Below are 13,952 nucleotides of genomic sequence, written 5' to 3' on the forward strand. Positions count from 1 at the left end.
TTAGTCTCAGCTTAAAGGTACAGAGAAGAAATCTCTCTGTCCTGAGACCCCTGTTCAAGACTTGTGAGCAGTAATTTTCCCTAAAACTCCCAGGTGCTACCTAGGTAGTAACAAAAGTGTTCAGACAGTTTAATGTGATCCTTGTTTCAGTTACCTGTTATTGCTTGCTGTCACCTTTTTCTACAGTTCACTGTTCTACATTTTTTTTTAATGATAATAAACCAATTCCTTTATTGGCTCTGCTCGTTATGGACTGATTAAGAATCCTAGTGGTTGTGTTATGGGTCTGTGGTTGCTTTCTAGGAACTGTGGACCCTTGGAGTGTGATCCAGAGTCCTAGAAATCACTAGGGAATAACTTGAGAGTGGAAGATTCACCCAGAGGTAAGTGGTACCAGTTGGTGGGAGGAGGGTGCTAATGTACAGTACAAGCGGCAGGTGCATGTGTATCTAAGCAGTAGTGAGGGCAGACCCACTAAGTGGCCGCAGGGTTAACCCCAGGCAGGTGCTAGGCGTTGCGTGACACTTGCAGTTTGAGGAAATCAGTGGAAAAAGGAGGGAAGGGACTCAGCACCACCGAGTACTATCCTTTGGTATCAAGCAGTTCAGCAATACCGCCTATACTCGACTGGGTCCCAGCTAGGAAACTGGCCCAGTCAGCCTCAGAGGACCTGTTTGGATGCTTCTCAACCCCTTCTGGAGGGAGAAAAAAGAAAGAGGCTTGGAATTTTCCAAGATGCAGATGTTCTTGAATTAGTTTAAAATGGCTAAAAAAAAAAAATCTAGCTTAGGAATTAGTAGGGCTAAGAAGCCAAGGAACTGGACAAAGTATCAACACCATCAATACAGGACAGAAAATACTGAAGGTTCCAGGACTACACGATACCCTTAAGGGGAAAATCACCAAGAACTACTTTCTTTCTCTATATACATCCCCTGATCGGATGAACATAACCCACAAGTTCTGGGCTGATCTGTAGAAAATGATAAGGAAAGCGAATGCTACATACCTGTAGAAGGTATTCTCCGAGGACAGCAGGCTGATTGTTCTCACTGATGGGTGACGTCCACGGCAGCCCCTCCAATCGGAAACTTCACTAGCAAAGTCCTTTGCTAGCCCTCGCGCGCCCGCGCGCACCGCGCATGCGCGGCCGTCTTCCCGCCCGAAACCGGCTCGAGCCGGCCAGTCCAGTATGTAGCAAGACAATACACTTCAAGGGAAGACACAACTCCAAAGGGGAGGCGGGCGGGTTTGTGAGAACAATCAGCCTGCTGTCCTCGGAGAATACCTTCTACAGGTATGTAGCATTCGCTTTCTCCGAGGACAAGCAGGCTGCTTGTTCTCACTGATGGGTATCCCTAGCCCCAGGCTCACTCAAAACAACAACATTGGTCAATTGGGCCTCGCAACGGCGAGGACATAACTGAGATTGACCTAAAAAATTTACCAACTAACTGAGAGTGTAGCCTGGAACAGAACAAACAGGGCCCTCGGGGGGTGGAGTTGGATCCTAAAGCCCAAACAGGTCTGAAGAACTGACTGCCCGAACCGACTGTCACGTCGGGTATCCTGCTGCAGGCAGTAATGAGATGTGAATGTGTGGACAGATGACCACGTCGCAGCTTTGCAAATTTCCTCCATGGTGGCTGACTTCAAGTGGGCTACCGACGCTGCCATGGCTCTAACATTATGAGCCGTGACATGACCCTCAAGAGCCAGCCCAGCCTGGGCGTAAGTGAAGGAAATGCAATCTGCTAGCCAATTGGATATGGTGCGTTTCCCTACAGCCACTCCCCTCTTGTTGGGATCAAAAGAAACAAACAATTGGGCGGACTGTCTGTGGGGCTGTGTCCGCTCCAGATAGAAGGCCAATGCTCTCTTGCAGTCCAATGTGTGCAGCTGACGTTCAGCAGGGCAGGAATGAGGACGGGGAAAGAATGTTGGCAAGACAATTGACTGGTTCAGATGGAACTCCGACACAACCTTTGGCAGAAACTTAGGGTGAGTGCGGAGGACTACTCTGTTGTGATGAAATTTGGTGTAAGGGGCCTGGGCTACCAGGGCCTGAAGCTCACTGACTCTACGAGCCGAGGTAACTGCCACCAAGAAAATGACCTTCCAGGTCAAGTACTTCGGATGGCAGGAATTCAGTGGCTCGAAAGGAGGTTTCATCAGCTGGGTGAGAACGACATTGAGATCCCATGACACTGTAGGAGGCTTGACAGGGGGCTTTGACAAAAGCAAACCTCTCATGAAGCGAACAACTAAAGGCTGTCCTGAGATCGGCTTACCTTCCACTTGGTAATGGTATGCACTGATTGCACTAAGGTGAACCCTTACGGAGTTGGTCTTCAGACCAGACTCAGACAAGTGGAGAAGGTATTCAAGCAGGGTCTGTGTAGGACAAGAGCGAGGATCTAGGCCTTGCTGTCACACCAGACGGCAAACCTCCTCCAATGAAAGAAGTAACTTCTCTTAGTGGAGTCCTTTCCTGGAAGCAAGCAAGATGCGGGAGACACCCTCTGGCAGACCCAAAGAGGCAAAGTCTACGCCCTCAACATCCAGGCCGTGAGAGCCAGGGACTGGAGGTTGGGATGCAGAAGAGCCCCTTCGTCCTGCGTGATGAGGGTCGGAAAACACTCCAATCTCCACGGTTCTTCGGAGGATAACTCCAGAAGAAGAGGGAACCAGATCTGACGCTGGCCAAAAGGGAGCAATCAGAATCATGGTGCCTCGGTCTTGCTTGAGTTTCAACAAAGTCTTCCCCACCAGAGGAATGGAGGATAAGCATACAGCAGACCTTCCCCCCAATCCAGGAGGAAGGCATCCGACGCCAGTCCTGCCGTGGGCCTGAAGCCTGGAACAGAACTGAGGGACCTTGTGGTTCACTTGAGATGCGAAGAGATCCACCAGGGGGGTGCCCCACGCCTGGAAGATCTGTCGCACCACACGGGAATTGAGCGACCACTCGTGAGGTTGCATAATCCTGCTCAACCTGTCGGCCAGACTGTTGTTTACGCCTGCCAGATATGTGGCTTGGAGCACCATGCCTTGACGGCGAGCCAGAGCCACATGCTGACGGCTTCCTGACACAGGGGGCGAGATCCGGTGCCCCCCTGCTTGTTGACATAGTACATGGCAACCTGATTGTCTGTCTGAATTTGAATAATTTGGTGGGACAGCCGATCTCTGAAAGCCTTCAGAGCGTTCCAGATCGCTCGCAACTCCAGAAGATTGATCTGTAGATCGCTTTCTTGGAGGGACCACCTTCCTTGGGTGTGAAGCCCATCGACATGAGCTCCCCATCCCAGGAGAGACGCATCCGTGGTCAGCACTTTTTGAGGCTGAGGAATTTGGAAGGGACGTCCCAGAGTCAAATTGGAGCAAATCGTCCACCAATACAGGGATTCGAGAAAACTCGTGGACAGGTGGATCACGTCCTCTAGACCCCCGGCGGCCTGATACCACTGGGAGGCTAGGGTCCATTGAGCAGATCTCATGTGAAGGCGGGCCATGGGAGTCACATGAACTGTGGAAGCCATGTGGCCCAGCAATCTCAACATCTGCCGAGCTGTGATCTGCTGGGACGCTCGCACCCGCGAGACGAGGGACAACAAGTGTTGGCCCTCGCCTCTGGGAGATAGGCGCGAGCCGTCCGAGAATCCAGCAGGGATCGATGAATTCGAGTTTCTGCACTGGGAGAAGATGGGACTTTGGGTAATTTATCACAAACCCCAGTAGCTCCAGGAGGCGAATAGTCATCTGCATGGACTGCAGGGCTCCTGCCTCGGATGTGTTCTTCACCAGCCAATCGTCGAGATATGGGAACACGTGCACCCCAGCCTGCGAAGCGCCGCTGCTACCACAGCTAGGCACTTTGTGAACACCCTGGGCGCAGAGGCGAGCCCAAAGGGTAGCACACAGTACTGGAAGTGGCGTGCGCCCAGCTGAAATCGCAGATACTGTCTGTGAGCTGGCAGTATCGGGATGTGTGTGTAGGCATCCTTCAAGTCCAGAGAGCATAGCCAATCGTTTTGCTGAATCATGGGGAAAGGGTGCCCAGGGAAAGCATCCTGAACTTTTCTTTTACGAGATATTTGTTCAGGGCCCTCAGGTCTAGGATGGGACGCATCCCCCCTGTTTTCTTTTCCACAAGGAAGTACCTGGAATAGAACCCCAGCCCTTCTTGCCCGGATGGCACGGGCTCGACCGCATTGGCGCTGAGAAGGGCGGAGAGTTCCTCTGCAAGTACCTGCTTGTGCTGGAAGCTGTAGGACTGAGCTCCCGGTGGACAATTTGGAGGTTGTGAGGCCAAATTGAGGGTGTATCCTTGCCGGACTATTTGGAGAACCCACTGATCGGAGGTTATGAGAGGCCACCTTTGGTGAAAAGCTTTCAACCTCCCTCCGACAGGCAGGTCGCCCGGCACTGACACTTGGATGTCGGCTATGCTCTGCTGGAGCCAGTCAAAAGCTCGCCCCTTGCTTTTGCTGGGGAGCCGCGGGCCTTGCTGATTCGCACGCTGCTGACGAGAGCGAGCGCGCTGGGGCTAGCCTGGGCCGCAGGCTGTCGGGGAAGGAGGATTGTACCTACGCTTGCCAGAAGTATAGGGAACAGTCTTCCTTCCCCCGAAAAATCGTCTACCTGTAGAGGTAGAAGCTGAAGGCTGCCGGCGGGCGAACTTGTCGAATGCGGTGTCCCGCTGGTGGAGAGACTCTACCACCTGCTCGACTTTTTCGCCAAAAATGTTATCCGCACGGCAAGGCGAGTCCGCAATCCGCTGCTGGATTCTATTCTCCAGGTCGGCGGCACGCAGCCATGAGAGCCTGCGCATCACCACACCTTGAGCAGCGGCCCTGGACGCAACATCAAAAGTGTCATAAACTCCTCTGGCCAGGAATTTTCTGCACGCCTTCAGCTGCCTGACCACCTCCTGAAAAGGCTTGGCTTGCTCAGGGGGAAGAGCATCAACCAAGCCCGCCAACTGCCGCACATTATTCCGCATGTGTATGCTCGTGTAGAGCTGGTAAGACTGGATCTTGGACACGAGCATAGAGGAATGGTAGGCCTTCCTCCCAAAGGAGTCTAAGGTTCTAGCGTCCTTGCCCGGGGGCGCCGAAGCATGTTCCCTAGAACTCTTAGCCTTCTTTAGGGCCAAATCCACAACTCCAGAGTCATGAGGCAACTGAGTGCGCATCAGCTCTGGGTCCCCATGGATCCGGTACTGGGACTCGATCTTCTTGGGAATGTGGGGATTAGTTAATGGCTTGGTCCAGTTCGCAAGCAATGTCTTCTTCAGGACATGGTGCAAGGGAACAGTGGACGCTTCCTTAGGTGGAGAAGGATAGTCCAGGAGCTCAAACATTTCAGCCCTGGGCTCGTCCTCCACAACCACCGGGAAGGGGATGGCCGTAGACATCTCCCGGACAAAGGAGGCAAAAGACAGACTCTCGGGAGGAGAAAGCTGTCTCTCAGGAGAGGGAGTGGGATCAGACGGAAGACCCTCAGACTCCTCGTCAGAGAAATATCTGGGATCTTCCTCTTCCTCCCACGAGGCCTCACCCTCGGTGTCAGACACAAGTTCACGGACCTGTGTCTGCAACCTCGCCCTGCTCGACTCCGTGGAACCCGTCCACGATGGGGGCGTCGAGAGGTAGACTCCCTCGCCCGCATCGGCGAAGCTCCCTCCGCCGACGTAGTCGGGGAGCCTTCCTGGGAGGTGGCCGCGGTCGGTACCAGCACGCGGTACCGACGTCGGGGACCTCAACCTGGGCGATGGGCCAGCCGGCGCCACGCTCGACGGTACCGGTGGCGCAAGCACCGCCGGTACCGGAGGGGTAGGGCGCAACAGCTCTCCCAGAATCTCTGGGAGAACGGCCCGGAGGCTCTCGTTTAGAGCGGCTGCAGAGAAAGGCTGAGAGGTCGATGCAGGCGTCGACGTCAGTACCTGTTCCGGGCGTGGAGGCTGTTCCGGGCTGTCCAGAGCGGAGCGCATCGACACCTCCTGAACAGAGGGTGAGCGGTCCTCTCGGTGCCGATGCCTGCTGGGTGCCGAATCCCTCGGCGACCCAGAGCTCTCGGTGCCGACACGGGGAGGAGACCGGTGTCGATGCTTCTTCGATTTCTTCCGAAGCATGTCACCGGAGCTCCCCGGCACCGACGAGGAGGACGTCGAATCCATCCGTCGCTTCCTCGGGGCCGAGACTGAAGAAGGTCGATCTCGGGGGGGCTGTACCGCAGGAGCCCTCAGGGTAGGCGGAGACCCACCCGAGGGCTCACCGCCACCAGCAGGGAATGGACAGCCCTCACCTGCACTCCACCCGATGCACCACCGTCCGACGACATCAGCAGACGAGGTCCTGGTACCACCGACGTCGATGCAGCTATCCGATGTCTCGGCGCCGATGCAGAGGCCCGATGCCTCGATGCACTCGATGCAGGGGCGGCCGAGGAAGATGGTCTGTACGCTGACGACGTCGATGCACTCGAAGATCCCGGTGCCGATGCCGACGAAGAGCCCGAGAACAACACGTTCCACTGGGCTAGTCTCGCTACCTGAGTCCGCCTTTGAAGCAGGGAACACAGACTGCAGTTCTGAGGGCGGTGCTCGGCCCCCAGACACTGAAGACACGACGAGTGTCGATCAGTGAGCGAGATAACCCGGGCGCACTGGGTGCACTTCTTGAAGCCGCTGGAAGGCTTCGATGTCATGGGCGGAAAAATCACGCCGGCGAAATCAAAAGCCGAAATGGCGAAATTTGAAGCACCAAATTTAGAGGGAGAAAAAATCTCGACCGAGGCCGAAAAGAGGCCTACCCCGACGACGAAAGAAAACTTACCGGGGCAAAAAAGCTGGAAGTACGGGGAGGATTTACACGAAACCCGGCGGGGGGTTTCCGGAGCACTTCCCGACTAGGACAAAGCTTTCCCGAAGGAAAAAAAACACGTTCAAAACAAATTGGACGCGCGAGGTCGACTTTCCGGGGCTCGACACGGCGAAAACACGACCGTACCGAGTGCGGACAAAAGAAGACTGGCCGGCTCGAGCCGGTTTCGGGCGGGAAGACGGCCGCGCATGCGCGGTGCGCGCGGGCGCGCGAGGGCTAGCAAAGGACTTTGCTAGTGAAGTTTCCGATTGGAGGGGCTGCCGTGGACGTCACCCATCAGTGAGAACAAGCAGCCTGCTTGTCCTCGGAGAACTAACTTTACAACAGAGGCATCCCTATTTGTTAGTCTAAGACAGGAGTTTCCAACCCAATACTGAAGAAACACACACAGTCAGATTTTCAGGATATCCACAATAAATATGCATGAGATAAAATTGCATGCACTACCTCCTTTGTATGCACATTTACTTCATGCATATTCAGTGTGAATATCATGAAAACCTGACTGTCTGGGTGTGACCTGAGGAGACAGGGTTGAGAACTATTGTTCTAAGACAAGTGTCTAATTTATTGTTTTTATCCAGCTACAGGTAGCATGCAAGAGAGTTTCAGAAACTAGTCAAGAGGAGACGCTGAAAGACAGAGGGAAAACCTATGAATCCAAAATCCCTGTGAAGGCTGTGTTTTGAAATTATACTTATAAACTCCACAGTTTGACTTTATACATATACAAAATAACTCTGGTCCTATTATTGCTGGGACTCCTCTGATTGTACAAAATAAAATTTGTAGTCTTGGGGGTTTGACTGATTTGGTGCTAACTATGCATGACCAAGGAAAGGCAGTTTTCAAGAAAGCATTCAACAACTTGCAAATATTTGGCAGATTAAGTCTTTTCTCCACGAGTCAGAGTTTAGGCAGATTATGCAGGCCTCTGTGATTTCATGTCTGGACTATTGCAATACAGTCTACTTGGGTCTTCCCCCCCAAAAAAAACCCAACATTTGCAATTACTCCAAAATATTGTTGAAGAGAGCATTATAAGCTGGAAGAGATGGGAGAGGGTTGCTCCTTTCCTTATCTCTTTACACTGTCTTCTGGTTCAGTACAGTGTTCCTTACTACTTTATTCAAATCACTTTGAGGCATTGGGCCTAGGTATCTTTCCTAGTATATACCTACCTACTAGGGCTTTGCAGCAGCAGTATTGAGGTTTAGTGACTCCCTCTTCTTAGGGATTTAGACATCTATGTAGAATCAACCATTCAAGGAATTTCTTTTCAAATTTAGAACTCGGATGGGAGAGTTAAAACTGGAACTGAATTACGGACACTAGCGGTAAAACTGAAGACCTGGTTCTTTCACTAATTACAAGATAACCAAGAGAACTATTAAGTAGTTTAGTAAGCTGTTGAGATTACAAACGGACGTGGGAATTGGGAAAGAACCTGGGATGATTCTATTTTATAGTTTCTTATGGTCAATTTTTTATCCCAAATTTTTGTTACTTGATGTAAATTACTGTATTATTTGCTGCTGCAACCCACCTTGACCAGGGCAACGGTTAAGCAGACTATCATTCACAGGCAAGGCCTCATTTCCAAAAGGCATTTCTCCTGTTCTGTACCTATTATGCAATCTTGTAAAAAGGGAAAGGAAAGGGAAATGGGACTTGATATACTGCCTTTCTGTGCTTTTTGCAACTACATTCAAAGCGGTCAGGTACTTATTTGTACCAGGGGCAATGGACGGTTAAGTGACTTGCCCAGAGTCACAAGGAGCTGCAGTGGGAATTGAACTCAGTTCCCCAAGGATCAAAGTCCACTGCACTAACCACTAGGCTACTCCTCCGCTCCAAAAAGTGGAGGTACAAGGTGTTTTATTTTTTTCTTTTACCTCAAATTATCTAACTACAAACCAGTCTTACCTAAAGTTTTAAGATGAAATACTGAAGGTGAATGGAATACGGCATTTGATTCACTGAATCCTCCCATATCAGATTGTTTTTCTGCAGTGATTACTTTCATGTCTGAGGGTTGAGTTTCTGTGGTATTCTGTATTAAGGAATTTGTTGAAGCAGGAACTTGCACCTAAACAAAAGAAAACCATTCATAATTATGTCACAAATGTGGGGAAGAAAAACCACAAAGCACCTAGCCTTTGATCTTCAGTTACAGCTGCAAAGGATGAAAAGTCAAAGCTCTGGGCCTCTAATGAACCTAAGAAAAAAAAAACCCTATCACTTCTGAGAATCCCAGATATTTGTAAAATCAACTGTACTACCAAATCCAGCATTTCCAAAACAGATTATACTGATGCATGCTGGAAATAGACCACTGGGAAACAAAATTGGTCATCAAGCATCTTACAATACTGTCATCTTTATATGAAAACCCCCAAATTTCCAGGCCTCTTTCTCAACCATTTTCACAATTATGAATGACCAAAAATTACAAGAAATATACATACAATATAACAATGTGTAAAAAAAAAAAACACCATCTGCCTGATTCTATAATATGCAGAGTGTAATGAATGCAGTTATGCACATAACTGCACTTAGGCATTATTATGTAAAGTAGCTCCTCAATGCTATAGAGCATAACTGCAACAGAAGCAAACGCATGAACAAGTCACATACCTGCACATAAAGCTTATAGCATACTGTAAGTTACGCCATATCTGCCAATATTTAGGCACAAGCATTTACACCTGCCATAGACCAAGTGTAACTGGTCACACCAAACAAATCTCATTGAATTCTTTGACTGGGTGACAGGAGAATTAAATCAAGGACGTGCTATGGACGTCATCTACTTAGATTTCAGCAAGGCTTTTGACACGGTTCCCCACAGGAGGCTCTTGAATAAACTAGAAGGGCTGAAGATAGGACCCGAAGTGGTGAACTGGATTAGGAACTGGTTGACGGGCAGACGCCAGAGGGTGGTAGTGAATGGAGTTCGCTCGGAGGAGGGAAAGGTGAGTAGTGGAGTGCCTCAGGGATCGGTGCTGGGGCCCATTCTGTTCAATATATTTGTGAGTGACATTGCCGAAGGGTTACAAGGTAAAGTTTGCCTTTTTGCGGATGACACCAAGATTTGCAACAGAGTGGACACCCCGGAGGGAGTGGAAAACATGAAAAAAGATCTGAAGAAGCTGGAAAAATGGTCTAACGTTTGGCAATTAAAATTCAATGCGAAGAAATGCAAAGTGATGTACTTAGGGAGTAGAAATCCAAGGGAGGCGTGTTAGGTGGGGAGAGCCTGATAGACACGGACGGGGAGAGGGATCTTGGGGTGATAGTATCTGAGGACCTGAAGGCGATGAAACAGTGCGACAAGGCGGTGGCCGTAGCGAGAAGGTTGCTAGGCTGTATAGAGAGAGGTGTGACCAGCAGAAAAAAAGGAGGTTTTAATGCCCCTGTATAAGACGTTGGTGAGGCCCCACCTGGAGTATTGTGTTCAGTTTTGGAGGCCGTACCTTGCGAAGGATGTTAAAAAAATGGAAGCGGTGCAAAGAAAAGCTACGAGGATGGTATGGGAGTTGCGATCCAAGACGTATGAAGAGAGACTTGCTGACCTGAACATGTATACTCTGGAGGAAAGGAGGAACAGGGGTGATATGATACAGACGTTCAAATATTTGAAAGGTATTAATCCGCAAACGAATCTTTTCCGGAGATGGGAAGGCGGTAGAACGAGAGGACATGAAATGAGATTGAAGGGGGGCAGACTCAGGAAAGATGTCAGGAAGTATTTCTTCACGGAGAGGGTGGTGAACGCTTGGAATGCCCTCCCGCGGGAGGTGGTGGAGATGAAAACGGTAACGGAATTCAAACATGCGTGGGACAGGCATAAAGGAATCCTGTGCAGAAGGAATGGATCCACAGAAGCTTAGCTGAAATTGGGTGGCGGGGGGAAGAGGGGTTGGTGGTTGAGAGGCTAGGATGGGGGAGGGCAGACTTATACGGGGTCTGTGCCGGAGCCGGTGATGGGAGGCGGGACTGGTGGTTGGGAGGCGGGAAATACTGCTGGACAGACTTATACGGTCTGTGCCCTGAAAAAGACAAGTACAAATCAAGGTAAGGTATACACATATGAGTTTATCATGGGCAGACTAGATGGACCGTGCAGGTCTTTTTCTGCCGTCATCTACTATGTTACTATGTAAATGTTGGTGCCTAAATGCAGACTTACGCTAGTATTCTAACACATAATCTGGTCACGCAGATGCCATTAGAGAACAGTGCTTAGTGTCTTCCTTTTTGCCCACATTTTGGTGACCTATACAGAACTGCCTCCCATATGTCCTCTCTACTGCTTTGAAAGGTTCCCTTTTACTTACCGTGTGAACAGCATTTGAGTTGGTTTGGCCCTGTAGGTCTAGCCTAATTCCCGGGGGAAGGAAGACATTCACATGCATATTCTGTGTCAGAACACCACCTTAAAAATAAGCACAATATACAATCACTAACCACTGTATCAGTGGAGACACCTTCTATACACACATACAGTGGGGGAAATAAGTATTTGATCCCTTGCTGATTTTGTAAGTTTGCCCACTGACAAAGACATGAGCAGCCCATAATTGAAGGGTAGGTTATTGGTAACAGTGAGAGATAGCACATCACAAATTAAATCCGGAAAATCACATTGTGGAAAGTATATGAATTTATTTGCATTCTGCAGAGGGAAATAAGTATTTGATCCCTCTGGCAAACAAGACCTAATACTTGGTGGCAAAACCCTTGTTGGCAAGCACAGCGGTCAGACGTCTTCTGTAGTTGATGATGAGGTTTGCACACATGTCAGGAGGAATTTTGGTCCACTCCTCTTTGCAGATCATCTCTAAATCATTAAGAGTTCTGGGCTGTCGCTTGGCAACTCGCAGCTTCAGCTCCCTCCATAAGTTTTCAATGGGATTAAGGTCTGGTGACTGGCTAGGCCACTCCATGACCCTAATGTGCTTCTTCCTGAGCCACTCCTTTGTTGCCTTGGCTGTATGTTTTGGGTCATTGTCGTGCTGGAAGACCCAGCCACGACCCATTTTTAAGGCCCTGGCGGAGGGAAGGAGGTTGTCACTCAGAATTGTACGGTACATGGCCCCATCCATTCTCCCATTGATGCGGTGAAGTAGTCCTGTGCCCTTAGCAGAGAAACACCCCCAAAACATAACATTTCCGCCTCCATGCTTGACAGTGGGGACGGTGTTCTTTGGGTCATAGGCAGCATTTCTCTTCCTCCAAACACGGCGAGTTGAGTTCATGCCAAAGAGCTCAATTTTTGTCTCATCTGACCACAGCACCTTCTCCCAATCACTCTCGGCATCATCCAGGTGTTCACTGGCAAACTTCAGACGGGCCGTCACATGTGCCTTCCGGAGCAGGGGGACCTTGCGGGCACTGCAGGATTGCAATCCGTTATGTCGTAATGTGTTACCAATGGTTTTCGTGGTGACAGTGGTCCCAGCTGCCTTGAGATCATTGACAAGTTCCCCCCTTGTAGTTGTAGGCTGATTTCTAACCTTCCTCATGATCAAGGATACCCCACGAGGTGAGATTTTGCGTGGAGCCCCAGATCTTTGTCGATTGACAGTCATTTTGTACTTCTTCCATTTTCTTACTATGGCACCAACAGTTGTCTCCTTCTCGCCCAGCGTCTTACTGATGGTTTTGTAGCCCATTCCAGCCTTGTGCAGGTGTATGATCTTGTCCCTGACATCCTTAGACAGCTCCTTGCTCTTGGCCATTTTGTAGAGGTTAGAGTCTGACTGATTCACTGAGTCTGTGGACAGGTGTCTTTCATACAGGTGACCATTGCCGACAGCTGTCTGTCATGCAGGTAACGAGTTGATTTGGAGCATCTACCTGGTCTGTAGGGGCCAGATCTCTTACTGGTTGGTGGGGGATCAAATACTTATTTCCCTCTGCAGAATGCAAATAAATTCATATACTTTCCACAATGTGATTTTCCGGATTTAATTTGTGATGTGCTATCTCTCACTGTTACCAATAACCTACCCTTCAATTATGGGCTGCTCATGTCTTTGTCAGTGGGCAAACTTACAAAATCAGCAAGGGATCAAATACTTATTTCCCCCACTGTACCCTTTTCTATTAACATATGGTAACAAGGGCTGACAGTTACAATGCATTTTAGAACAATGAATTTTGATTTGATAAAGAGGAAAGACAGTAGCAGAAGAATCATTTGTAAAACCTAGATATCAAAAGTTATAGTATATATAAATTAGGCTGGACTTAATTATCTATAAAGTGTTAATTACAACTAGTTTGCTTTATAAGAGATCTTCATCTCCTACCCTCATTCTTGGGGATTTTAACATTCATGCTAATGATTCTTGTGACTCTTACGTGCTTCTCAGTTTCTCACTTTAACATCCTCTTTCAATCTTCAACTGGGCTCCACTACCCCCACTCACCAGAATGGCCGCTGTCTTGATATTATCTTCTTCTCAAACTGCTCACTCTCCAGTTTCTTGCCTCAGCTCTTCCCCTCTGACCATCATCTGATAACTTTCACACTTAAACACCCTACCCCCCAGTCCCGTCCAATCTCCACCAATGCGTTTAGGAATCTTCAGGCTATTGACTCTTCTACTCTGTCCTCCACTGTTTGAAACCTCTTCTCAACCACTATGTTATCCAAGTCTGTCAATGAGGCTGTCTCTTCCTATAATACTATTCGCTCCTCCCATTCCCCGTTCTGTAAGGCGTACCAAATCCTTGCCTTGGCTGACCTCTAGAATCCGCTACCTACGTTCCTGTGCCCGCTCTGCCGAACACCTTTGGCTAAAATCCCATGCCGACTTCATACATTTCAAATTCTTGCCAACCTCCTTCCAGTCTGCTCTTTTACTTGCCAAACAGGTCTACTCCAGTTGACAAATTCTCTTGGCTCAAACCCTCGAAGTCTCTTTGCCACAATAAACTCTCTCCTCAAAGTGCCTTCACCTCCAACTCCCCCTTCACTTTCTCCCCAGACTCTGGCTGAGTACTTTCATGATAAGGTTCACAAAATTAAACTTGAATTCTCAACCAAGTTAC

General features: G+C 49.3%; 1 protein-coding gene across 7 annotated transcripts in view; it reads right to left on the reverse strand.

The window, feature by feature from the left end:
* The window catches only part of HCFC2 (host cell factor C2), a 106,593-nt gene that overhangs the window by 50,939 nt on the left and 41,702 nt on the right, over positions 1–13,952 (reverse strand). For all 7 annotated transcript variants that reach the window (XR_003943341.1, XM_030214418.1, XM_030214417.1 and 4 more), the window contains exons 9-10: positions 11,231–11,328; positions 8,814–8,976 (exon numbers count right to left, since the gene is read on the reverse strand). Coding sequence is in view for 6 of the 7 variants with exons in the window: in XM_030214418.1 (XP_030070278.1) it covers positions 8,814–8,976; positions 11,231–11,328 (261 nt within the window). In the remaining variant the exon portion in view is untranslated. The remainder of the gene's footprint in view (positions 1–8,813; positions 8,977–11,230; positions 11,329–13,952) is intronic.

Source organism: Microcaecilia unicolor, chromosome 9 (genome assembly GCF_901765095.1).
Source record: "Microcaecilia unicolor chromosome 9, aMicUni1.1, whole genome shotgun sequence".
Taxonomy (NCBI): domain Eukaryota; kingdom Metazoa; phylum Chordata; class Amphibia; order Gymnophiona; family Siphonopidae; genus Microcaecilia; species Microcaecilia unicolor.